Here is a 27849-nt window from a genome sequence, read left to right on the forward strand (position 1 = left end):
GCCAGTTTGAAATTTGGCCTATTTATATTTGAGAGGGTTAATATTAATGCAATTTATTACTTTTCTGCCATTCACTAAATTGCACACACCTGTGTTTTCTCTGCAAACTAAACACATCACATTTTCCTTCATACAGATTCAATCCTTCCTACAGAGACAGGCTATGATATTTCTGAGTAGATCAGAAAGCAGGTCTGCAGTAGGTGTGCAGACATGCAGGTCTTCTCTACCACTCCCTCTTCTCAGCAATGAATAAAAAGGAAGAGCAGAGGATCAAGGCATGAGCTCTGTGGGCCTCCTCCTAGAGGAAGCTTGATAGATCTGGGTGTGAATGAGCTTCTGAAGGACCTGGGAAGGAGTGCTGCAGTGAGAGAACAAGAGAGGAGACAAACAGGTAAGGGAAACCCAACATTTTGAGAAAAGTCAGCTTGATGGTGGTAAAAGCTGTTGGCAGGAACAACCTAAAGCCCTACCAGTTTTAAGCAATCACTTGTTATACTGCTTCTTCCACCCCCTCCTTCCTGTAAAGTCACATCACATCAGCTCATGTCCAGGAACTGCCTGACATCCTGCCTACACACGGCAATTCCTGTGGATCTGATATTCACCAAACTAGTAGTGCGTCACGGCAGCTCCTGCTGTACCACACCTCAGTGGCACTGAACGTCATGCCAGAATTTGCTCTTCCAGGTTCTCGTGGTGGACACTGCCTTGTGATTTGAAGAACTAAGAAGATATGACAAGGGAAATGGTAAACTCAAGATTACATATACCATGGGACAGTCTCTCTGGGACTGGGACTAAAGAATTTACTTTTAAAATCCCTATTTCAGAGTCACACCACTAAAATTCTGCTCAGAATCTGAGATCAGCCCTTGCAGCTTAGCAGTGAAGAAGTCAAAGGCTCTGCCGACAAAGAAGCCACCAGAACCTCTGTCTTTTGAAGTTTCTAGGGGCCTTCAAAAGGCATAAGCTGTACTATAAGCAACCTAGGATGAAACTGCAGGAGAGAAGCTTGAGGATGTGAATAGAGTGTTATCCTTGAGCACAGAGATGAAGGGAGGAGGGCAATGACTAGTGCAATGGGATAAAAGACAAGTATTTTCTAAGGTGGAGAGGTGAACTCTGCAGAGCCTGGTAGTCTACGGGAACAGGCTAGCAAGCAGAAGAGCAGAAATTTCAGGAAAATACCTGACAAGGAACGCAAAAAAAAAAAAACTGAAGCGGAAAACAAAGCAAATTAGGGGATGAGAAGACAAAACTGAGTACTGTCAATGACTCTCATCTGCAGTGGGTAGCAGTGAGACTATGGGCAGCAAATGTTGAAGAGGGCTTGTACAAAAATGAAGAAAGGGAGAACCCATTTATAATGCAGGAAAGGTCAGACTGGGACCAGACTTCCGGCAGGGTAAGAATACACTGTGGGGTGAGCCAGGGTGGACTTGGTGGAAAACAAGAAAGGGAGAGGAATAAATAGCAAGTAAAAAAAAAAGGACAGAGAGAACACAACACCTGTCAATGGAGGAAAAGAAGGAGATATAAGGTAATATAAGGAAAGCAAATGAGTTGTCGTAAGTGATGCAACAACAACAAAAAAAAAAGGCAATGAATTGTGAGATTTGAACCACTACGTACACAGTAAAACTTCAGGTAGGTGCACACTGCATGATTTTCAATTACAGGAGTTGTGCTGGTTTGTATCATACCATGGTCATCTAAATGTTTAGAAGTCTATTTTTAATATTCCTTTAAAGAGTTTTCCTGGTAAGCAAGTTTATTGTGTTGTGGTTTCTCGAGTCCCTTTGTAAAACCTCGAGTTTAGGTAATATATTTGCTCCTTTCGTTCCTGCAGCTGAAAGTCTGCTTTTAATGAGAGATTGCACATTTTGGTTAGCAACTCAATCATTACGTTCTCAAGCCTATTCAAAATTCCTAGAAGTATACAGTCCAGGACGAGTGATTTAGTGCTCATTAGTTTAGCAGGGAGAGAGACCAGAAACACTGCTTCACAGAGACTTTACCGTTCTGAAGTTGGTTCCTAAGTGTACAGCTTGAAAGCAAAAAGGAGGTCAGATTTACAAACCCACAGCATGGAGGAGAGCTAAGGCTTGAACTGGATAGTCTATTGACCTCCTTCCTGTCTGTAAAGATGAAACAAATATGCCTTTACTTAACTTTCCAAAAATACTTGCTGCTACTGTGATCAGAAGCATGAAGAAAAAATAATCCCTCCAGCTAGCTACAGCTTCCATAGTATTCTACGTCTTGATCAGTCAGGTTCTTTTAAATGATTAGTAAGGCTGTAATTAAGGAAACTGGAGGAAGAAAGATAAAGATGAATAAGGCCTTTATTCAAGGTATCTCTGAGAAGGGGCAGAGACTGTAAGAACCAAAGATGAGGGTCCTGGTTGACAAGTTGAATACAAGCCAGCATTGCGCCCTTGTGGCAAAGGTGGCCAACAGCATCCTGGGCTGCGTTAGGCAGAGAGCTGCCAGCGGAGCGAGGGAGTGGATCCTTTCCCTTGGCTCAGCACTGGGGAGAGGCACTGCTGGCGGGCTGGCTCCAAGGCTGGGCTCCCCACTATAAGAGAGACATGAACATACTGGAGTAAGTCCAACGACCTAAGATGATTAAGGGATTGGAGCATCTGCCATACGAGGGAAGATTGAGAGCTGGGATTGTTTAGCTTTGAGCCACAGAGACTCAGGGGGCTGTTATCAACGTGCATAAATATCTGATGGGGGTGGTCAAGAAGGCAGAGAGGTGCCAATAGGAAAAATGTGACACAAAAGAAAATCCATTTAAAATAATTAACCCAAGTGTTACTGCAAGAATGGTCAAAGAGGTTGCCCGGAGACGTTGTGGAGTCTCCATCTGTGGAGATACTCAAACCCAATTGAACATGACCCAGAGCAACCTGTCCCAGGTGACCCAGCTTTGAACAGGGGGGCTGGACTAGACCATCTCCAGAGGTCCCTGCCCACCCCACCTAGCCAGTGATTCTGTGATCCTTTTCCCCATAAAGCAAGGAACATAAAAGTTGCAAAAGCTCAATTCTTATTCAGGTCAAATCTTAGAACAAGGGTCTTCTAAAGCTCCATTTTATACAAATGCTGTAAGTCTTGCTGACCTCAATCAGCCTAATCAAGTGATAAGATTACAAAACAGAAAAAGGACATTTAATTTGATTAATACCAGTAGCTATTCCACTGACCTAATGCTTGGCCAGACAGAGCTTGTGAAAACTGGATTAATTCGTACAACTACAGGATTTCATTCTCTGGAAATCACCGCTTAAATTTGCCATTCAACAAAACTGTAAACTATAGCTTTAATGTCATCCCATTGCTAATGGGCATATTTACCTGGCATAAAACACAGAAGGATAATTTAGCAAATCTACTCTGCTCTCATGAGACCTCACCTGGAGTACTGTGTGCAGTTCTGGTGTCCTCAACATAAAAAGGACATGGAATTGCTGGAGCAAATCCAGATGAGGGCCACGAGGATGATCAGGGGACTGGAGCACCTCCCGTATGAAGACAGGCTGAGAAAGTTGGGGCTGTTCAGCCTGGAGAAGAGAAGGCTCTGTGGAGACCTCATAGCAGCCTTCCGGTATCTGAAGGGGGGGCTATAGGGATGCCAGGGATGGACTATTCATTAGGGACTGTAGTGATAGGACAAGGGGTCACGAGTTCAAACTTAAACAGGGGAGGTTCAGGTTAGATATAAGGAAGAAGTTCTTTACTGTGAGGGTGGTGAGGCACTGGAAGGGGTTGCCCAAGGAAGTGATGAATGCTCCATCCCTGGCAGCGTTCAAGGCCAGGTTGGATGGAGTCTTGGGTGACATTGTTTAGTGTGAAGTGTCCGGGCCCACGGCAGGAGAGTTGGAACTTGATGATCTTAAGTTCCTTTCCAACCCTAACTATTCTATGATTTTATGTGTTTAAGTGTAAATCTCTGGACTCTTACTCTGAACTGAGGGTGCCCTCCAAATTCGATGCCTCCTGCAGAATAGATATAAAGAAAGCAATGAACTACTGCTTTCAGTTGATGAAGAAATCAATTGACCAAAATGGGGAAGTGTGAGTCAATATTTGCAGTTTAGTCAAAGGTCTCTTAAGTATGCAAATGCCCAATGTCTATCCACACCATTTTTAACACCTTCAAAGTTTAAGTTATAAATAAACACAAGAGCTCTGTGACACAACAGGGAACTGTGCTGGGAGAGTCAGGACTATCATGCAGCCAGCAGTGCTGCTGCAGGCAAGGACGAAAGGACAGTGATAGAGCAGAGATTAAAAGAACAAGAAAGCCCAGCACGTCCAGCAAGTGTGCCCATTATGGCATTGCTGCAAAATATTAAGTTCTGCTGTTAAGGCAACAGGCAGTAAAAGAGACAACTACTTCTCCCTAATGTTTCCTTTTCGTTTTTTTTTATTTTAAAGCTACTCCTCAGCACAAACCTGTAACAAACTACAAAAACTGCAACTTAAGAACTGGTGTAAACTTACGCAACTAACAAGTACAAAGGGAAGCTGCTTCACTGTCGATTCTTCTATAAGTTGTAGCTCCCAGTAACCTTATGAAACATGTAGCGATTAGCAGAGAGGTCTGAAGCTTGTAAATGATGCAGCTCAGAGATATGATCAGGTTTCATAATTTGTACTCATGAGCTATGTTGGCCAGCAGGACATCTCCTGAATCCAAACACACCATGAGAGCAATAGGACTTCGGTTTATCTGATCTGAGTTTTCATTTCCGCATTGAGCCAACTGATCTGACAACAGATATTAAGCAAGAGACGGGAGAAAAGAAGTAATAGTCAGCTCTTAGGTTACGCTGGCAGCTAGATGGCAGGTTTTATTCTCCAGAAGTATTATCAAAGCCTGAATCCAAAAAGGTTTTTGAGGCCAGAGCCTCCCAGGCATTAAACTGCCTGTGGACATACAAAAAGTGGGTTGCTCACTTGGCATCGTGTTACAATCCCAGGCAGAATCCTTCTGATGAGGCCAGGGTTCCTCACAACATGAACACCACGTTCCCATGATTTAGCAAAGGCCATCAAACCCATGAACCACTGCTACTACTGTAATTCACATGGCACAGAACTGCCCTTTATCAAGAGATTTGCCCCTTCTGTACCCAACAGCCACCCCAGAGCAAGCCCTGTTACCTTCTTCTGGAAGCACCTTAGTTTGCTTAGCCCTTACTTCAATATCTATCTGAATGAAGGAAGAAATAAAGCTGAAGCTAATCCTTTGCCAGCTTGTGAAGTAGGCACCAAGCCTGTTACATTTATTCGTAAGCCATCTGTAACTTTCTCAGTTTGTTTTCTCTTGAACAGTCCTGCAACAACACTGACTCAGAAATCATTCTGAGATAAGCTTTATCAGAACAGTTCAACTATTACTGTGTTACAACATTTGAAGGGACAGGCAGCATGAAGGATGCCTTTCCATCTCAACATTAAATCTGGTGCTTTAGTAACTTTCAGTGATTGAGGACAACATTTCCAAAATAGGATACTCAGAATTCCGTTTTCTAAGTCAATTTAACTAAAATAAGTCTAAAAAACTTTGATTGAGATTTCAGAGGTACTGAATGCATTCAGCTCTTATAGCCCTGTCGCATATATAGCTAAAAAAAAAAAATAATAAATCAGACTTTAAAGTACATAAAACATGGCTAAAGGCTAAACTTTGGAAATGTTGGTTTAAAGTTAGATTTGAAACCGATCACAAAAGAAACAATTGTCAGCTTGTTAAAATACTTTTAAGCATTTTTTCCTAGCACATTAACGCCACAACAGTTTTCTGTGCACATCATGCACAGAGCAATGCCTCCTCGGGTACATTCTTCTCTCTCTTTTTAAAATAAATTTAAAAACTAATATTAATATTAAATTGCAGTGGGGGATCCATGGCCACAAATGCCCCCTTTTTGAAACGTAATCCATAATGGATGTGCTTTTAATAAGTGCCTTAGACATTACGGAAATGTCACCAGAAGTACTAATGGACTATTAAATGTCTACTACAAAATATACTGACTGCTTCCACATTGCTCTGCTAATGCCTATTTTCGTACATAATTCCTACTGCCTGCAAGTGTGTGACACACACATTTGGAATATTGTTCTGGTACCCCCAGCTGGCTTCCTTCCTTCTATAGCTGCTTCTTACAGCAATTGCAGGAGATATACTCCTTCAGAAAGAAATGAAATCTATACTTTTCGTGGGCACTGGTCCAGCAATCATAGCTCTTATGCTGGTAATTGCATTATTCTAGTTTCCCCTTCTATCTTCCAGATACCAAGCTATAGACATAACAACTGGACTTTGGCTTTTTTACTACACCTTTACTGTGGGCAAACCAAGACAGTAAATTCAGTTGCATCAATTAAACTCAGATGGTGCAAACAAGCACTGCAGAGAACACTGACAAACCAGATTCTCATTATTAATCTTTTCATTTTCTGCCTAGTTACAAACTAGAGGACTAAACCACTATGCTTAACCAGCACAGGTGAGAAGAAAGTCCCTTCTCTTTGCCAGTTGTCTGAAAATTGAAAGACAAAGTAAGAGCTTCTCTTCCCTCCTCATCAGCATAATTCAGAGCATCTGTAAATTAAAACTATAAAAAGAAATACCAAAAAACAGCTAAGGAGTCAACATTTAGAAACTTCTCATGAGGCTTATCCTAAACATTTATAGCCTCTATTACATTAGCACTATGGTCACTTTACAATGATTTCCATTATTTTTATGCATTTCTGTTATTTGTTAATAAAATGTGGGTTTACTGCAATGCCCAGAGCTGCCTTCAGCATGGTCACAATGAGTTAGCTAGACTTCATCTCCCTCAAATTAATGAATACAACTGAGAAATACAACATAAAAACCAATGGATGCTGTACTCTACCTTGAGGTTAGAGACCTTACTGACACACCATTGTGCAAAGACCTCAACCTACTGCCAAAACAAGCTGGTACGCACATACAGCACTGTGCCATGCTGAGGTGGGAGCTCGGTCCCAACAGCAGTAGAGCCATGTCAGAGAGAAAAAAGCTACCCATGAGGCATCTGAGCTCTGGCACAAGAGCCTCATCCTTCAAAGGCAGGTTCATCTCCACCATTTCATGCCTAGCATATGCACTACATAACATGCTGTTCAAACTTACCACATTCAAACTTGCAGGGTAGTTTGTGGAAACATCTGGCAAAAAAAAGTATGCAATTCAAATCGAGTTTCTTTTCCTTCTGCCAGACAGATGAGCTCTCTTCTGCCTCATCTTGTTTTTCTCTCTAGTCCCAGGTACCCACATACAAGGATTAAATAATTCTGACTATTTTACAGGAAAGTATCAACTAATAATTTATCTTCGTAATTAAATCCACTATAGGCTTGCAAACAGCTTGCGTGAGCTGTCAGAATGTTTCTAGATTTGCTTGGAAAGACAGAAAGATTTTTCCTTTAACTCAGCAAACAGTTCAGTGGTTGGCAGTAACTGTCCGCAGAGTCTTGCAGAGGCCAATAAGCCGGAATTTAATAGAGTGGAAACCAGAAAGTTAGTGAAAGGAGGCAGATCTTGTCACTGAAAGTATGACAAATGAGGAGGATGAACTTAACAGCAGTTTTACAAGAGACTAAAAGGCGCAACAGAAGTGTAAACAAGGGGAGAAAGAAGCACATTACTGTAATAATACTAAAAAGAGAAAGTCCCAGCTCAGGGCTCAGCTATGTGAAGAGGAGGCAGCTTGATGTTTTTTGTAGATCAGGTTTAGAGCAGAATCCCATGGGTTATGCCTCTACATGGATATGCTATTTGGGTTACATTTAGCAATCGGGTCTTGTTATTTAGCAACACAGATGCAGGACTTGCTGATTCATACAAGCCAACCCAGAACACAAAGTGTTTGGGTTCTCTTTTCCTGTTAAAGTCTTTGTTATTTACTGCCTGCAAGATTGCAGTGAAGTTCCAGCCAAAACTCATTTCTGCTGCTTCCAGTGTACATTCCAAACACAAAAAACATGGCACCACATCAGATGCTAAAGGAAGATCATTATCATCCAGCTGCCAAACAGTTCCTACAGGTTCACAGGCAGACAGTAACACAAATCATGAACAGTGGTTCACCAGAATGAGCTGACAAATGTTTTCATACTTGTAGTATCACAATATAGTATCACAGCACAGAGGGAGGCATGGTGGCCTACAGCACAAATACAAGATTTTATCCTGTAGAAAAGGAAGGAAAAGGATAGATAAAGCAGTAGTTCATAACCTCACAGCTGTCCAAAGAGGAACGCATGCATAACTGCAGAACAGGCAGAAAGACTCAGCACAGAAAGGGCAGAATAATCTTTTGCCAGCAGAATAATCCAGTAGCCTCCAGGAATGTTACTCACAATGTTAATCACAGCAGAGCCTGATCACCGAAGTGGAGGTCCTATTATGTTATGCAGCATAAAACCACTGACCAGCCCATGCAAAAAAGTCTGCCATTCATTTAGACAGATAAGGCAACACAAATCTAAGCAGCAGAGAGAACTACACAATGGCAGTACTTTAGCTCCAGAATTTGAGAAACACACTTAGGTCAGAATGACAAGACACAGTATGAAAAAACTGAGGCAATACTACAAGGATAATTTTAATGAAATACTGTAATTTAAGAAAACCTGGAAAGTTCTAATGCAACTGTAGACAATAAAGCAGGGAAGGTCTTAGAATAAAAATGTAAATGTTCAGTAATTTGGCAAATTTAAGGAAGTTCAGACTGAAAAGCTGAAAAGAATTCCACAGTCCAACCACCTTCAGGATTTGTTTGAATTTCTTGTATCTATTTAGCTGTTGCAGCTCTCTAAACTTCCCTAAACCCAAAGTGACCTTTTTTAAAATAATTAAAAATAAAAATTTGTGAGCACATACAAACATATTCTAAAACATGCACAAACATATTCTAAAACATGCTGTCTGGAACAAACAGTTTTCAGGACAGGGCACCAAATAGTCTCTATAATAAACCATGAGCAATTAAGTCCCCTGGGAAACAAATAAGCTCATTTCATTTCAGCAGAGTAAAAGTGGCTGTCATGCTTCAGGGGTGATGTGAACTTTGGGGTCTTTTCTGAGTGACCCTTACTGGAAGCTCACCAGTTTGTACCTGCCAGAAGGAACTGAGAGAGCTTCCAGGACCTGGGAGGGAAAGCTTTGCACTAGACCCCTACAAATCACCAAAGTAATCCCTCCCAAACCCTCCTTCTCTATTAAAATGCCCCAGAGAGCCAGAAGAACCCTCTGGTCTACCAGCACATGTTCTCTTCCTCCAAGTCTGCCCATCCCATCCCGTTCCTCGTTTCCTAAAATTGAAGAATTTGTGAAGTAAGAATCTGTCAAATCTGATACAAAAATCAAATTTTTAGACACAAAGGTAGAAATACACAATGTACACACAGAATAAACTCTAATCTATGCCTTGTAACATAATCCTTTCCTCTCCTTTTATCACCACTCTTCTAAGATGCCTGTTTTCAAATGTAAATGTGAAAGCCACGTACGCACCATTCGGTTACTTCACTTTCTAATAAACCTAGTCCTGCTATTTTCAACTTCTAGGCAGTTCCAAACTGGAAATGACTTTCAACTTTTTTAGGCCATCTTACATCAGTTTTGACCTAAGGTTTGAATAGGCACATGCTATCTAGAACCAGCTGTCTCAAAACAAGTTAGCTGAAAATCCAAAACTTCCCCAAAAAAGTTGAGAGACCTGTCTCAGGTTCTTATCTGTAACATTACTGTGCTTTGGGAAGTCTACAGACAGCTAAGCTCAGCTAAGAAAGCAGTACAACTAGGATGTATGCGCACCAAACATGCTTCCTGATACAGGGTTTACGAAGTGCTGTAGAAGACTTAAAAACACTGTGAATACCAAAGGTTACTATTTTATTTATAAGTAAATAGGGATATAGTCCAAGAGGGGTAAAGAAGGGCCACGTCCTACACAATGGGTGTGCTTCATCCACATGGAAAGGCAAATGGAGACAACAGGAATGCTTTGAGGACAAACGGGAGAGAGAGGGAGGGAAGCAATTGTCTTGCACGAGAAAGAAACAAGCTCCGTTTGGCATGGAGCAAACCCTGGAAGATGGGGACAGGGAACAAGCACTTTCCTCCCCAGTATTGCTGTGAAAAGCAGCATTATGGAGTCAGACTATTGTAGAGTTGGCACTTGACTTGCACAGTCAAGACAAGCCTCCCAAATCTGCTAGCAGCTGATGAAATAATTGATGACAGGTATATTCACAAGTTTGCTTTGGTTAATTTCATGCTTTTGGGGGTTTGTATCTATTTCCAAGCTACTGTTCAGGAATTTAAACAGTGATTTGCTGGAGAAATCATGTTGGGTTTTGCTTGGTTGGCTGGTTTGGTTATTTCAATATTGCTTAGCGGTCTGACAAGCAGAAAGGTACACTGTAATCTAAAAAAAAAAAAAAAAAAAAAACCAAAATGAAAACATGTATCAGACAAACCCTCTCAATACCTGCAAAGTAGGACAAGTTTGGAAACTCCACTCCTATGCTTCTCTTTAGATGGGCTTACAAGCCAGGTCTTAGGTCAGGAAGAAACTTAGCAGTGGCTGAGACTCAGTGCCATGATAAAAACACACTTACAGAAGCAAGAAAGTCCCACAACTCTAGAAAAACCTTAAGTGCCCTGGCACTTAACACTGATTTTCCCCTTATTTTTTTTACTCCTCAACAGCTGCAGAGAAGTCATTGTGAACAAGCTGTTGAGGGCTCTTCCCAGGCCAGATTTCTTGGATGCTTAGGGGTCCTCCCTACTAAGGCAGAAAGGCTCATCAGTGATGGCTGCTTCACTCTCTTCATATACAGGCAACTCTCAGATCAATATTAAGAACTGCAGGCAGCAATGCCTTGTACACTATTCTAGAGGGGCCAGACAACTTTGTTAAGTAAATTTAGACCTAGTAATAAATGATTTTGTCTGTGGGAACCTGTTCTTCTATTTCTTCTCATGCTTCTCACCTCTCTTCTTTTATCAGGGTTCTTGCATCTTCAGAGAGAACAATTTCTTTAGATCAGCTAAAGACAGGATTATCTCAAAATAAACTGCCCTTCTAGTATCACTTTATTTGAATTACTTGATCTTCTGTTTATCATAAAGCAACGTTCAAATATTTTGAGATCTTAACTGAATGAAGACAGTTCTGTCAGTGAAAATATTTACAGCAGCCTCACTAATTGAGACTGATTTCAGCTTCCTGTATCTCATTATGGTAAGACGGGCACTGCTGCGAAAGGAAATAAATAGGAGATGAATGAAAACAAACACATAAAAACAAAAACAACTGCTTAGAGCGACATTAATCATTACCAAAAAAAAAAAAAAAATAATCTGTCAAAACCATCCCTCTGACTGGTATCTGTCAAAACATCTCAGCAGTTCATCATCTCACAGCCAGTCATCAGATGGAAACAGAATGTGCAACAGCCAGCACTGCAAATTTCACACAGCTCTGAATTTCTAAGTGAATTATTCGGTATCTTGGAACACTCCAGACATGAATTGTTTCACAGGATTTCTCTCCTCTTCCTCCTGATGGCCTGGAACCATCACTTTTCCTCCTCCTCTGTGGGTACAATGCCTGGCAGCTAATGATGCAGGATGAAGCGCTGCTTCCCCTCTGTTTTCTGTCCAACAACCCACAAGAGATGGCAGAACACTGGAAATCAAGTCCTATTAATACAAAGAGAAAAAAAAAACAACCCGAACACCCAAAGTATTAGCATTATTTCCTCTCATTTCCCGTCTGGACATGGTTTAGGAGTCCCCCAGCTGTAGCAAATCCTAATAACGCAGTACTGAAGAATGAAGAATCTGCTTTGCAGAGAAGAGACAGAGGAGATCACCACTTCACATGTACAACCCCCATGAGCAGCAGGTGCCAGACCTGGGAGGAGTGAAGCAGAACAGTTCCTCCTTTCCTCTTACAAAATACGACACAACTACTTTTCTGCAAAAATACCTTCCTTACTGAACACAGGTGGAAAATTTTGCTGGCTTGACAGAACAGATCTTCTGCCAGGACACCATGGCAGAGCAAAGCCAACTACCTCTTTACAGATGTGTCTACTCAGCCAAGTTTCTTTACCCTTGTGAAATGAGGAAACCCCTACGTGAAATGAGCAGTCACAGAGCAGAAGTAAACAAGCCTAGTGTTTATAAACTGTTCAGTATCCTGTTGTTCCAGAAATAGTTATTATTACTCAGGAGATCTGATCTGTCCAAAGAAGAAATGCCTTGTACATGTGCTGACTAAAATCCCCAACAAGGGAAAAAAAACCAGAAAATCTGTGGGTTTCTTATTTGAGTTTTCTTTGCTTAAACCAGGATATGTAAGCATACTTCAAGTTAAAGACATCTTTTCTTAACATTTCAAGAGCAGCAGGAATAAGTCCAGCGATGACAGGCTGCGTGCTAGCTTGTTCAATCAAGGCCTTGGGAGCAGCATCATGCTCTGCAGATGCCTAAACTTCACAGACACTGTTTATGAAACAAATCAAAAGCAAAAAAGAGCTGGCCACCACTGGCTCTAAGGAGTTGCCTGTTTTGCCACAGGTTACATTAAGACTGCTTGAAGCTGTATATTGTAGCTTTAAATACATACCCATCAGGTTCCACATTTACAAACAAATTCTTAAAGTATAAACAAAACTTGCAGAACAGATATATGCTGTGTTACTTATCCCTAATTCACTGCCTGGTGAAGCATGTGGTGTGGCTTTGAACATTCCCGAGACCATTCCAAAGCTGGTGTTTTCTCACCAATTGGAGCTGGAGATTCTCCCGCCACAACAGCTGCTGTCCTATGGACTTGCTCATGCTGCAGGTCTTGGGCCAGCAGTGCCCATCTCAGACCTCAGTGATGGTTGCAGGGACAGGAAAAGCCACTGTGTCCCAAACAGGTTTCACTTGCTTGTCATTTTTAGGTGACTTAGCACTATTCCAACCTTTCCTGAAGCAGTCATGGAAACTACTCTCATTTGGACTAGCTCATCCATTGGCCACTCTTTGCTCTCAGTGAAAACTTCTGTAATAAAAAGGAAGATAAAAGATCCAAGCCCAGAAACGAACCTTTCTGGTACAGCAGAGATTCCATAACAGAGGCAGACCCAAAGTAAAAGCAGATGCTCATACACCCATTTATTTAGGAGGGCAACAGGTAAAGCACTGTGGGTTTGTGCACTGCATATTTATATATTCTTCTGGTTTCAGGCTCTCTGGGACACCACAGAAGGTCACAGATATTTTAATCTGTTTCATTCCTAGGCAAATGAAATCATTTCCCAGGAATCTCTTTATCACACTGACATTACTTTCAGCAGTGCAATTCTATGTGTGTTCCTAGGTGTAAACATGAACCTAGGCTGGCACAGCTGATAAACAGGTTAGAAACATGCTAAAGTTGGTGTGACACAAATAGCAAATTAGAAAGAGGAAACCATATAAACCTCAAGTCTTTTTTTATCCTTTTTTCCAAGAACAGGACAAAATGCGTTGCTCAAAACATACACAATTCTGAAGTTCACAGCGGTTGTTTAAGCTTGTGAGAACAACAAATTAGCATGGCAGACGCAGTGATTTTCAGGAAAATCTCAATGAAAACCTCTCTTAAGAAAGCTGGCCACAATTTTCCTGGTTTGCAAGCCGGACAGTGAGGTAAGCTACAGACCTGACTTACATACCAAAAGTTGCTGTGCAAGTAAATCAATGACTCAAAATGCTTCAGGAGAAAAAGATGTGATCGTTCTTAAAGGTATGAGAGATTACACAAAAATGAAACAATTCTTTTTGTTTGAATTGAATGCATCAATCTTCAGAATCTAGTAAAATAGAAGAATTAAAAACCACAGTGGGTAATACTAGCGAAATATGTCATTCTATTGCAGGCAGCTTGACTGCAATATGCGGTAGCACTCTTGCCTTGGTTTCCTACGTGACAAGTGATTTGAGTTGCACTGAACCAGTGAGCAAGAGACCTTGGGAAACTACAGGAACCTCATCAAGCTACTCTGATCCCTGGCATTATTACAACAGTTACAGCATTGCTTCTGTAGTATTTAGCAGTTAATTTATTTTACTTTGCTACACAGTTAGCTTAGAATTATAGTAAAAACTACCAAGAATTGCCAATGGAGCTTATGCTACTTAAAGCTGCAGCAGAGTCAGAACTCCTACAATATTATCTGAAAAAGCTGCAGCAGAGTCAGAACTCCTACAATATTATCTGAACAACATTCTCAAAAGACTTTTCACATGGCTACAAAGGGAAACTGTAATCTTTCCAGTTTTTACCTACATTTGCCTAATATAGTGTTGGAGGGTTCCCCAGACTTTTTCTAATTTGGCCTAAATAATCTTACATAAATTATCAGACTTGCTGATGTAAATTGGCTCAGTGACATCATTTGCATGCACTAACACTCCTGAAACGTTTCAGTAATAGAACAAAGTGTGACAGTGAGAGAGGAGGAGGGAAAGGTAGAAGAAGGAAATCATAGAATCAGAGAATAGTTTGGGTTGGAAAGGAACTTAAGATCATCAAGTTCCAACCCCCCTGCCATGGGCAGGGACACCTCACACTAAACCATCTCACCCAAGGCTCTGTCCAACCTGGCCTTGAACACCACCAGGGATGGAGCATTCAGAGCTTCCCTGGGCAACCCATTCCAGTGCCTCACCACCCTAACAGGAAAGAACTTCCTTATATCCAATCTAAACTTCCCTTGTTTAAGTTTTAACCCATTACCTCTTGTCCTTTCACTACAGTCCCTAATGAATAGTCCATCCCTGGCATCCCTATAGCCCCCCTTCAGATACTGGAAGGGTGCTATGAAGTCTCCACGCAGCCTTTTCTTCTCCAGGCTGAACAGCCCCAACTTTCTCAGCCTGTCTTCATACGGGAGGTGCTCCAGTCCCCTGATCATCCTCGTGGCCCTTCTCTGGACTTGTTCCAACAGTTCCATGTCCTTTTTATGTTGAGGACACCAGAACTGCACACAATACTCCAGGTGAGGTCTCACAAGAGCAGAGTAGAGGGGCAGGATCACGTCCTTCGACCTGCTGGCCATGCTCCTTTTGATGCAGCCCAGGATACGGTTGGCTTTCTGGGCTGTGAGCGCACACTGAAGCCTGCTCATGTTCATTTTCTCCTCAGCCAACACCCCCAAGTCCTTCTCCGCAGGGCTGCTCTGAATCTCTTCTCTATCCAACCTGTAGCTGTGCCTGGGATTGCTCCAACCCAGGTGTAAGACCTTGCACTTGGCATGGTTAAACTTCATGAGGTTGGCATCAGCCCACCTCACAAGCGTGTCAAGGTCCCTCTAGATGGCATTCCTTCCCTCCAGCATTATCAACCGAACCACACAGCTTGGTGTCATCGGCAAACTTGCTGAGGGCGCACTCAATCCCACTGTCCATGTCACCGACAAAGATGTTGAACAAGACCAATCCCAACACCGACCCCTGAGGGACACCACTCGTTACTGGTCTCCAGCCGGACATTGAGCCATTGACCACAACTCTCTGTGTGCAGCCATCCAGCCAGTTCTTTATCCACCCAGTGGTCCACCCATCAAATTGATGTCTCTCCAATTCAGAGACAAGGATGTCGTGTGGGACAGTGTCGAACGCTTTGCACAAGTCCAGGTAGATGACTTCAACTGCTCTACCCCTGTCCATCAGTTCTGTAGCCCCACCATAGAAGGCCACCAAATTGGTCAGTCAGGATTTCCCCTTAGTGAAGCCATGCTGGCTGTCACCAAGCACCTTGTTGATTTTCATGTACCTTAGCATGCCATCCAGGAGAACCTGCTCCAAGATTTTGACAGGCACAGAGAGAGAGACTGACTGGTCTGTAATTCCCTGGGCCATCCATTTTCCCCTTCTTGAAAATGGGGGTTATATTTCCCTTTTTCCACTCATCGGGAACTTCACCTGACTGCCATGATTTTTCAAATATGACGGACAGTGGCTTAGCAACTTCATTCGCCAGCTCCTTCAGCAAATATGGTCATTTATTTGTACATTTGAAAAGCTGCCTCTTTTTGTTGGTTAAAGTTCATGATTTAGAAATAACTGCAGTATTCTGGAAAACAAACAAAAAAGCAAAACCACCCCCCTGCTCTGTACTCTAGCATGCAGAGTACTCATACTGAAGTGACAGTACATATGCTCTGCATCTTTTTTTGAAGCCAGAAAAGCACACGCTCAGTAAGGTCCATGTGCCTGTAATTCCAGCTTTCATCTAACAGTCTCATTTAGTGCAGAAGTCACGAAAAGGAATCTGAAGACAAACTTTTCAGCCACAATGCCTGCACATCACATGCATTCACATACTTTTTCAACTCTTGAGACGTTGAGCGTGAAAGATTTCAGCTCCAAAAATAGCTCTGATGTAGAATGTCGTGATCAGCACATGGAAATTGCACATACTACTTCACACTTTTTTTTTTTTTTCCCAAAGGTTAAAAAGTCAATATCAAATAGGGAGAATAACCTGCATGAATTGAAGGTCAAACCAGATCCCTACCTCCTGAGCAACAGCTCCCCATACCTCCGTCCTGGTGCCCATACTGGTTTACAGAGTTTTTACAGTCCCAGCAAGTTAGCTCTTTATTTCCAAGCTTCCCAAGCTGCACTGTGATCCTGCCCCTCTACTCTGCTCTTGTGAGACCTCACTTGGAGTATTGTATGCAGTTCTGGTGTCCTCAACATAAAAAGGACATGGAGCTGTTGGAGCAAGTCCAGAAGAGGGCAGAGGATGATCAGAGGACTGGAGCACCTCCCGTATGAAGACAGGTTGAGAAAGTTGGGGCTGTTCAGCCTGGAGAAGAGAAGGCTGCTTGGAGACCTCATAGCAGCCTTCCAGTATTTGAAGGAGGGCTATAGGGATGCTGGGGAGGGACTCTTCATTAGGGACTGTAGTGACAGGACAAGGGGTAACGGGTTAAAACTTAAACAGGGGAAGTTTAGATTGGATATAAGAAAGAAATTCTTTACTGTGAGGGTGGTGAGGCACTGGAATGGGTTGCCCAGGGCGGTTGTGAATGCTCCATCCCTGGCAGCGTTCAAGGCCAGGTTGGACGAAGCCCTGGGTGATATGGTTTAGTGTGAGGTGTCCCTGCCCATGGCAGAGGGGTTGGAACCAGATGATCTTAAGTTCCTTTCCAACCCTAACCTATGATTCTATAATGATTTGGTAATTCCATAAACTGTATCAGTGAGCTGATCTGGATTAAAAATAATCTTGCACAAACTAAGTAGATGGATGGGGGTGGTAAAACTCATGTTTGGATATAAGGATTATTTTACTTACCCAGTTTATTGCACTCTCTACAGGCAGTTACGCTAGCTCAGGTAATAGAGTAGCACAAGTGGCAACATGAACTCCTTAAACAAATAGTGCCATATAGAAAAGGGGATAGAGATGTGGAACCTGAGCCTTTTTTAAAACTACTCTTGTGCCCTATCTACTAAAACCTGACTGCAATAGCACGCACATCTTCAGAGGCTGCCAGAAGTAAAGAAATTGAAGTTTGAAGTATGAGCTGCCGCTGGTTGATCGGTGCTATGGATTTAAGAGCTAGCAGTGAACTTTTGTGTACAGTTTCATCTGCTCACCTCTCAAATTATGTTCCTGACCATTTCTCTCTACAGATGAAAAAATGAACACAAGGAATCTGTTGTGGAAAAATTAAGTTATTGAACCACACTTTAAACAGAGCTTTGGTTACCACCACTTTGGTACCAAAGGTTTGCAATACTTGGGAAATGAGTTATCAAATATTGCCTCTTAATTCCAGCTTCCTCCTGCAGACAAGGCAGGTGGAAGGGACCGAAGCAGTCTGGGTGCTGTGAAGGGCAATCCAATTGCCCCACTTATAAATAGCAACAATAGCTCAGACAACAATCCTAGTCTGAACATTAAAATCAAATGTCTCCTAACAGACTGTGCTGTATGTTCACTCATGTACAGCCAGCTGTGACAAAATATTTTCTGAGATAACATACTTTTCACCTTTAGGCATAAGTGTGAGATATTTAAGTCTTTCAAAAGAAACAATAAAGACAAAAAAAGACAACAAAACAAACATAGGAATTATACCTGTCATTTACTCCGACACAATTCTGTCACTCAAATTCAGTGTTTATGTATATATATATATAAACATACATTTATATACATATATTTAAAAACCATTCTCTTTGTAAGTGCCTTTGGATTGTATATAATATCCCAACACACTTAACTGCTGAGGTGAAAAAGTGAGAAAATCTTCACTCCAGAACCAACATATAAGGGAGAAAAAAAGGCACTACTACTAAAAATCACAAGGAAAAAAGCACAGAGAAGTGCAAAACAGTCCCTTTGCCAGCAGTAACAATGCTGGCTGCATGGGAAAATGTATTACTGGAAAAGCCACAGAGCTCTGGGTGGGGAGGTGCTGCCCAGACACCAGAAGCGATTTCAGGAGCACTCATGTTTTGCCTCACATGTTTGTTTAGCCTGGGTTTTACAAAACACAGAAGAAGTAGGTGACAGGAGGTAAACGTGAGCAGCGACATGCTCCGATGCACCTGGCATGAGCCAGGCACTGAACAGCTTGGAGAAATGGGAAACACTGATTGCTTAACTGACCAGGGCACCATCAATTCCTCTTTCATCCCTCCTTTCCTTTTGAGTACCGACCTCCTTTAGCCAGAGTTAACAAAGGAACTGAGAGAAGCTAATGGTGTTGAGCACTGACCAGGAGGCAATACACCTGCATCAACTTCTCCCTGCAAATTCAAACCTCAGTAATGCAACAACAAATTATTTCTTTAGTGTGCTGTGGGGACAGGCAGCACAAGCAAGATACAGGATCTGAGAGGAGTTGTGATAAGGACATGAAGGCAGCACTCCAGCACCTCCAAACGCCCTTTTGGGCACTGGCATGTACAAATTTCCTTACAGAGCTGTGATTACAGCAGTTACTGGGACAGCAAGTGTAACTTCAAGCCCTGAAACTATCCCTGCCATTATCATAAACTATTCCTGAATGCACAAGCATAGAACAGGAGAGTTAACGAAGAGACAGGGGTTTGAGCACTCCCTGTTGATAGAACAGGAGCAATCTCATTTTGAAGGAAAGCAGAAAGTCTTTCTCACAGCAGCATCTAGGACACAGGGACCCTGACTTCCCTGGGAACCTTGAGAAGCGTCCACTCTTTCACTGGACACAAGTTACTTTCACAGTTCAAATTAACAAAGTAAGCCACTTCAGTGTACTTCAAAAGGAGATGTACATTACACATGTAATTAGAAGACAACATCACCCCTACTATCAATGATTAATTCAGCATATATATACAATGTCATAGATCTTAAAGAGATAAAACCTACTGCACCTGAAGAGACTGCAAAATATGCAGCAGATAAATCACGCTACAACCAGGGAATAGTTTTGAATTCCCATAGCAATCCTCAGTGGCAAACTAATTATCCAGCCTATTTCTTCAGTGAGCTCTCACAGACCACATGAAGCTACCATCCTTTGGCTTCCTCTGCTTTCCTTAAATAGTTAATCACAAAGGAAGCAGCCATCACCTGTGCTGACAGTCTCTAAGCTCATGCCCTGTCACTTCAGTGCAAGCCCATGCTGGGTATGGCAGTGATTCATAGGCACTGAGGCAGCCAAACATTAATAAAGTCAGCTCTAAGCAGAGGGTTAAAAATTCTCTTTTAAAAATATTTTTTTCCTGAATCTCTAAGTAACACAGTAGGAAAGTGTGGAATGGAAAGATGCTCTTGTGTGCTTATTATAAGAGGCACGGCTTTCTGGAAGGCACTATGGAAACAAATGGGGAAGTATTTGGGATGAGGGGACCACATTTTTAAATTATCCTGACTCCTACTAAAGCCCTTTCTAAAGCTCTAGTTCCACCTGAAGCCCCTATCCCTCATTTACATGTAAGAATGTGGAAGGGTTTTTTCCCTGAAGTATAAAGCTGCATATACCTGCAAGACAGCAACGGCAAAGAAATATGTGCCAAACTCAAGTATCAGGGAGACCCGAGTCTACCCTGTACAGCCTAGGGAAAGGCCTTCCGGAGATGTTCCAGCTATGCCCAACTGGCTTGTGGAAGTGAAGAGATGCACAGGAGTCCATGACCTACAATATCAAGGGAGAACTAGACACCAGGGGAAAAAAAAAAAACACAGAATAATTACTTGAGAGAAAGGCACTGAAATTTCTTTGGCTGCCACAAATCTGTGTCATGCATTCTCTGCTGATATCAAAGCTTAACGAATACTTTATTTACAAAGAAACGATTCAGCATGAAAATATAAACCCAGAAGAGTTTACAGAGGAGCTGCTTTTCCTCAAAGTGGAGAGCAGGTTGCAGTACTGAAAAATAAGCTAAAAGGGAAAAAACACTGTGAAAAAAATGCCAATTGCTAATTGATAGAAAATTTTCACTAGAATAATCAAACAAACTAAGCTGATTTTGTTTCTGAACTGACTTAAAGAAGTTTGAGATTCGTATAAGACTATTTCTTAGCACCAACTGACCAGACAGGGATGTCTACAATTATTTCCTTGGTGCTAAAAATAGTCTTATGTATGTGAATCACAAATATTAAATTCACTATTTTGGTCACACCACGTATAGATCAGTTGCATTCTGAACTTCCTCTTTCCCCCTTATTCCGAAATCCTTTCAGATACTCTTCATGTTTCTTTAATGCTTCTTTGCCATGCTCTTTTACCAAACGGATACTCCCAAGTCTGCAGGCTGCAGACATTCTCTATTTACCGCCTCCTCCCTCCAATTTCTGCTATTAGCTGCCAATTTACAAGAGCTTGCGGTTGGAAAACTGTCAGTAGCTGAACTGTCCCGAGCTGGCATGTCAGCCACAAACTGTGGGCAGAGGTCTCCCTTCTCATTTGATAAACAATAGGGCATAGAAAGAACTGTACACAGGCAGCATCATTTCCAAAGCAAGGCCAGACACACAGGAGACTGCAGTGTTACCACTGCAAACACAAGTTAGTGCCTTCTACAAAAAGGTCAAGGCATTAGCTCCAGACTTATAGGTGACCTCAGACCAACTAAAAATAGTCCAATTCATTGAACATAGTAGTCCAATTCACTGACCTACTGATGCCATTTTATGCTTGTAGTTTTCTTTGTATCATTCCAAAACTAGTAACCATACTTCAGGCACTTTGATTCATTATCTGCTGCTGGGAGAGTTGTAAGGGGCAGAACTGTATTGCCCTGGAAAGTGAAAAATTAGGTAACTCCTTCATTTACAGTGAGCAGCAGATGCAAGCCCAGCTAGGCAGCTCCTACAGTGAGATGTAGTACTGAGATCATGCATCTATGCCTCTCAGGGGGGGAGCCACCATCATGATTCAGATTACAACATGCTTTTCTGAAGCTATGCCAGTTTGACTTTAAGGCATAATATTTAAAAAAACTCAGAAGCAAACAAAACAAAACACAGGCATGGGGACAACGGATTAGACCAAATGTCCATTTTTCCCAGTACCTGATGTCTGTGTCCATTGGCCAATATTTTCAGTAAAAAGCCTAAGAAATGGGCAATTATTTAATGCTACACTCTCTCCTCAACATCCATTTAGGTTCCAGCCTCCTGTATCTCTGAGATTTCCATGCCTGTTTCTAAATATTTACAGTCAATAGAACCGGACTGTACCTATTTTTCTTTTTTTTTTTTTTTTCCTCTTTTTTCTTTTTTAATCTTTTGCCCATTCTGGAACTCATTCTCAGAAAAATGTAACTGGAAGTAGCATGAAATAGCACTTCTCTTTATTTTAAACCTGGTGCACAATATTTACTTTTAAGACTTCCAAATCGTGTACTGAGAGAAGCAATCACTTAAACATCCTGTCCATGCCATTCACTTCTGCTTGCTCTACCTCAAATTGGAAAGTCCATGTCTATTCAGTCTTTCTGAGCATGGAAATAGTTCCATGGTTTTGTTTAGTCTTTATTACCACTATATATACCTAATTCTTCTAGATCTGTTTCAAAATTACTTGAAGAGAATTAGATGTGCTGTTGATGATAGAGGCATGGGAATTTACAGTGTCATAATATATTCTTGGGGGTGAGGGGAGCGGGGTTTGTATTTATCCCCCAGTATATCCACAGTCTTTTAGCCATCGCTGATCAATAAGCCACGGAACCATCCACAGCAATTCCAACATCTCCTTCTCAATTTTCAAGGCATAACTAAGTCCACCAACAGGTACATGCTGTCAGATTAAGCTTCTCAACAAACACTGCCTTACATCTATGAGAACTGAATTTGGCCTGCTATTTTGTAGCCCCATTACTTAGCGCTGTGAGATCCCTCTGACATCCCCCACAGCCAGCTTTTGATCGTGTGACCTGGAAAAATGTGTCAGTGCTTTATTATTCATCCTCCATCCCAGACAGTTTATGAGCACTTGGAAAAGCAGAGATCCCAGCACACATTCTTTTCGGGACTCCAGGGGTAATGCCCCTGTACTGTCCAGTCTTCTTATTTTTTCCATACAGTTTCCAGTCTTTACCTAGTCACTACCTACTCACTACAGGATTAAACCAGTTTGATTTCCCCAAAAGTCTATGAAACACCAAGTGTTTGGTTGGCTTTTTTGGTGATTTGGTTTAGTTTTTTTAAAAAGAAATCCAGGCATAGTGTATTAGCTCAATCCCCTTTATCAAATGCTCATCCAGTCATTCAAACAGCATGAGCAGATTTACAGGGTAGGGCTTCCTGCTGCAGAAGACAACTTGACTCCTCTCTATCATCACCTTTATTCCTGTGAATGGACACTAATCCTAATTTTTTTTTCAAGTTTCTACTGAGGTGCCTAATACAGAAACCAGGCTCGCTACTAGTCTACAGTTTCCCCAGACACTCCATGGGCCCCTCTTGAAAAGCCTGACACGTTTACTGCTTTTCATTCTTCCATTCTAATTGCCAATTAAGCAATGATTATACACAACCATGTGTAACTCGGCAACTTCACCACTGAGCTCTTCACAAAGTGAGAACTTTTTCCTAGCAATTCATTGTGCCTGTTTGTTCCAAAACGTCAACCTTCTGTCAGCTTCCCCTAGCCTGCCCCCAGAAAGGAAGGCTCCATGTGGGAACTGTGCTGAAGTGAACAGCAATGCAAATAACTTCTCTGCTGTGGCTTTACCTTCCCTTAGCCCACATGTAATATTATGACCATCTATCAGCCCACTGGGATCTCTGGCAGGCCTTCTGCTTTTGACAGTTGGACAAAAAGCTTTAATTTTTTTAAATGTCTTTATAAAGTTGTTCCTCAACATTTTTTTTGGCCTACCTCATTATGGTTTATATTTAACTTGCCAAAGTTAATGCTCTTTCCTATTCCCCTCATTTGGATACAACTCCTGCTTCAGAAAGATGACTTATTTCTAGGAGCATTGTTTACTTTACTGTTTCAGCCAGTCCTTGTTCATTTTTGTGGCTTTCTTCAATCTCCTATTCCCCTCCCTTCTCGGACTTTCACCATCAAAATTGGCCATAGTATTCTAGAAGTCTTAGGTCGTGGGGTTTTGGGGGTGTTGGGGTTTTTAAGTCAGTACTCTACACAGAATTTCCCAACTTATGTGCGTCCATGTGAAGCTGAAATAGTATTTAATCTACAATATTTTGTTGAGATTACAAGAAGCTTTTTCTGTGTCTGCTTCCAAGACAATTTTCTATCATAAAGATATAATCTGCATTTGTTCCTCCCAGATGTCTTATTTCATATTGGCTGTATTAACATATAATTTGTTGGACTGAGGACATTTAAATCAGGCAATCCAGATTGTTCTCTGTAAGTAATCAGTCCCTTATTTAGTACTCTCCAATAAGTGCATCATCTGCACACTTAACCTAGGATTTTTTCCAGCTAGGATTATTGATGAAGGCATTGCTAGAATGAGAACTGACCAACTGAGGACCTCATGAAAAAAAAGCCCTTTTGGTACTTCCTTACCAGCAAACACGTTTTGAGATTTCTCAGGGCATTGCTCTTCAATCTGTTTAGCACTTTCCTTGTGCTTGGTAAAGTCTGAACTCGCATTTTTACCATTAAAGAAGCACTTACCAAGAAGAGTTACATCCTCTGAAAAATATTTATTCTATCTCAACTATTTCCATCATATTTTGCCTATTTACATTTAAAATTGCACTAAAAAGTCAGGAACCTTTAGAATGGGAAAACATTTATTCATTTTATTCATGCTTGAAAACAGCCAAACCGACTTTATCCAAATAATAAAAAAAAACAACAAAACCACACATTTTATGGCAAAGACCAAGCCTGAAAAATGTCAGACACAGAGATGATGCTTTCCTAATGATGCGAGCAACTGAAACCAAAAGCCAGAATAAAAGAAATTGTGCAGCTTAATCCTTACATCAACAGGCAAGCTAATTTGACTTTAAGTGTTCTAAATATATTAAATGCTGATATGTGGCTTGGTAATATTAACTTTGCATAACTCCTGGAGACTAAGAGAAGTTTCAGAAAAGAAAGAATCTTAAATGTAACATGGAGTTCTTTGCAGGACTACTAGTCTGCCAGTCTTAACACCAATCCTAGGTAAAATAATGAAATGTCCAACACTGAATTAAATTAATAAAGAATTAAAGGACATCCTGGAAAAGACTGTCAACCTTAATAATGTTTAGGGTTCATGTTAGAGAAGCAACTGACCATAAATCCCCTTTAGAGCCATGAGTATTAATTTTTAAACGTATGAACAAGACAACCACCACCTAGTTAGACTAAGGCCAAGTTACAACATGTTTGCCTGGTCTTAGTTCAATGCAGCTAGCTACTGGGAGATGACTGAACAGTGATCTGCAAGTAGGTACGGAGGAAGAGAATAAGTAACACCTCAGATTCCAGCTGGCTTCTTGAAGCCAAAGTCTTAATTATACTTTGAATTAAAGATTAATATTTTTGCAATAATGCATTTATCCATAGGAATAATGTAACAAAGTATTATGATGAGATTCTCCATTAACTGAAATCTTTAAATCAAGCTAACTAGTCTGTGATCCATGATGAATTTACTGAAAGAAAACATCTTGTCCCGTGTCATGAAACAAATCAGCATAGGGGACTATTAATGTGTTGAGGTTTTTTCTGGCCTTAATAACTGTACTAAACAGTCCTCCTTCTTCAGCATATATAATTTACCTCTGCAGAATCAATATGTACCAACAGCCATGCCTTGAAAAGGACAATTAGGATTCAGCTGTATACAGAAAGGAAGGCTTTAGCTTCAGACATCTTACCACAGATCACCTTATATTCCCTCTTCTGTACTATTTACATTTAGCATGTACACAAACACATTTAAAAGCACTCAAAGTTCTTAAAAGAAGAGGACAATAATGTATCAACCTTCAGTTCTAGTATTTATTTATATTCTACCCAGAGTTTCACAATTCACAGATGATATTGATAATTTTTTTGTTTATAGTGGTGATGGAGAACATGTTCTCAACACTTAGTGTTTCGTTTTTAAGACCTGGCTGTAATATCTGCTGCTTACAAGGCAATGTCAGGTTTTTATTTTTAAAGTCTGCAGATACCATGCTCGTAAAAAAAACGAGAAAAACCCAAAACCAAAGAAAAAAAGATATCAACAATTTCAGGCTTGGCCTGAAGGCCATGGTCAATCTAATCTCTCTATGTGCAAATCATGGAAATTTCTTCATCAAAAGAAGTAAAATACATCTTCTAGAAAAGTACCAGCTGTGTTAAAAAATCTACAACTTCATTTGCCAAAGAGGTCACTGCACTAGAACATCTTTGCACATGCATTAGAAGCTTGTACAAAGGTCGTAATAATCATTTGGTCAAATTTTCCATTTGAGGAACCAAACTGAGATCCTTGAGCTTCAACAATGTAATGTTTTTGCCAATCTATCTTCTGAACTCTCTTCCAGCAATCCTACAAACTCCTTGAAATGCAGAAGCCCCACTGGACTCTAAAGTTACAAGCCAAATTTAAAGGTAAGTTTTGGTTGATCTCTTACAATTACATTCCTCATTTCTGAGAGCTATCAAACAGTACTGCATCTAGCTAACAATAACTTCTCAACAGAGTAAGATACACAACTTGTTAATAACATGTTTTAGACTCTTTGGAAAACAGTACCGCAAAGTCTACAGGCACCAGATGGATACGTCACACTCTTCTCCCAAATATAAAAAGATCACACTTTACTACTCCAGATAATTTAATCTGCCGCTTCATGACAGAAGCCTCCCAAGGACTGCATCACCTGGTACCAGCAGGGAGCTTGACCATACATCTGTATCATGCACTAACAATACAATTTGTTTTATTATTCAACACACAGAACTCTACTCTGAGCAAGCTCTTAGTCAGACTGACATCCAATTAAGCCATTGCCACTGACCACTCAAAGAGTCCAGTTTTTCAACACTGGTCTCCCCTTGAACCAATCAAGTGAGAGAGCAGCGACACTTTTCAAGACAATCTCTGCAGATCACCCACCCTGAAGGATGAGAAGACACTGGGGAAGAGAGGAAAAAAAAACAGTAAAGTAATTACTTACTTTGGGAAGATGACAGTCATGAGCGCTGATGCATAACCAGGCTTGCACATTCCCTCTGAGAAATTTGCATACTTTGATGCCAATTCTGGAGGCCTGTGAAAAAAGAAGTAAAGAGTCGGAACTCTGCTGGCTATGAACTGTCTTTTGCAATCATCATAATTTTTTTTTTCCTTCTCACTTCAATGAAAAACAGCTGTGAGGAATAATAGCAAACACAGACAGGTATTTGTTGCAATATAGCATCACAGGAGAATAACGAGCAAAGGATTAAACAAATAAAAGGCTAAAGATAATAAAGATAATAAAATAAAGGATTAACAAATAATGGGTTAAAGATATCTGAAATACACTTTAAATGAGCGAGATGAGAAAGCATTGTTTGGGTTGGAAGGGACCTTGGAGATCATCTAATTCCAACCTCCCTGCCATGGGCAGGGATCTAAGGGATGAGCATCTATAAGTTTTAATTCCAAAGACTTGCACTTGTGTTCTGACTCAGTCAGGATCTCTTTAGAAACAGAGAGAGGAAGGAAAGGCCTGTGCTGACAAAAAAGGTCTTAATACTAAAATGCATCTTCTTCTGATCTAGGCAAAAGGGACAGCAGGGTGTACAGACCACAGTTTGTTGCAGCATTTCAGATATGAAGAAATATGGGAAATCTTCATCTTTATCAAATAAACTAAAGTGATACTGGATTTTTATTGTTTAAGCAACATACAGAAACCCCTAATACCAAAATCTTCAAAAACAAGTAGAAAGCAACTGGAATTTATCTGCAGCCACCACGTAGTGAGTCATTGCTGGCAAACTTGTATAACTATTTCAACAGCAGGCCTTTCTCAAATGACCTCAGTGGTCACACAAAGTATCTTGTGCCACAAACACAGGCATTTCTCTCTTTTCTGATTTAATGGCACTTTCATTATCAAATTAAAATGTCACTCAGATGCCCATCATGGTGTTTCTGCAAAAGAATAGTAGGCTGAAACCCTCATGCATTTCACTGGCACAGAACACCAATCACAACCGCATACTGATGGTGGAGCTGTCAATTACAAAACCCACAAAGAGTCAGAGCTGCTAAAGCCCGAGGGGCCGAGCTGTTAACATTTCTTGGATGTGATGAAGTTCGAGATCCAG

General features: G+C 41.1%; 1 protein-coding gene across 8 annotated transcripts in view; it reads right to left on the reverse strand.

Annotated features, from left to right (window-relative positions):
- The window catches only part of ST3GAL3 (ST3 beta-galactoside alpha-2,3-sialyltransferase 3), a 188195-nt gene that overhangs the window by 90993 nt on the left and 69353 nt on the right, over positions 1 to 27849 (reverse strand). For all 8 annotated transcript variants that reach the window (XM_061451466.1, XM_061451467.1, XM_061451472.1 and 5 more), the window contains one exon: positions 26709 to 26801. In XM_061451466.1, coding sequence (XP_061307450.1) covers positions 26709 to 26801 — 93 coding nt within the window. The remainder of the gene's footprint in view (positions 1 to 26708; positions 26802 to 27849) is intronic.

Source organism: Pezoporus flaviventris, unplaced genomic scaffold (assembly GCF_033815535.1).
Source record: "Pezoporus flaviventris isolate CSIRO_AGI_PZ_B2104156 unplaced genomic scaffold, CSIRO_AGI_Pfla_v1 ptg000013l, whole genome shotgun sequence".
NCBI classification, from domain to species: Eukaryota; Metazoa; Chordata; class Aves; order Psittaciformes; family Psittacidae; genus Pezoporus; species Pezoporus flaviventris.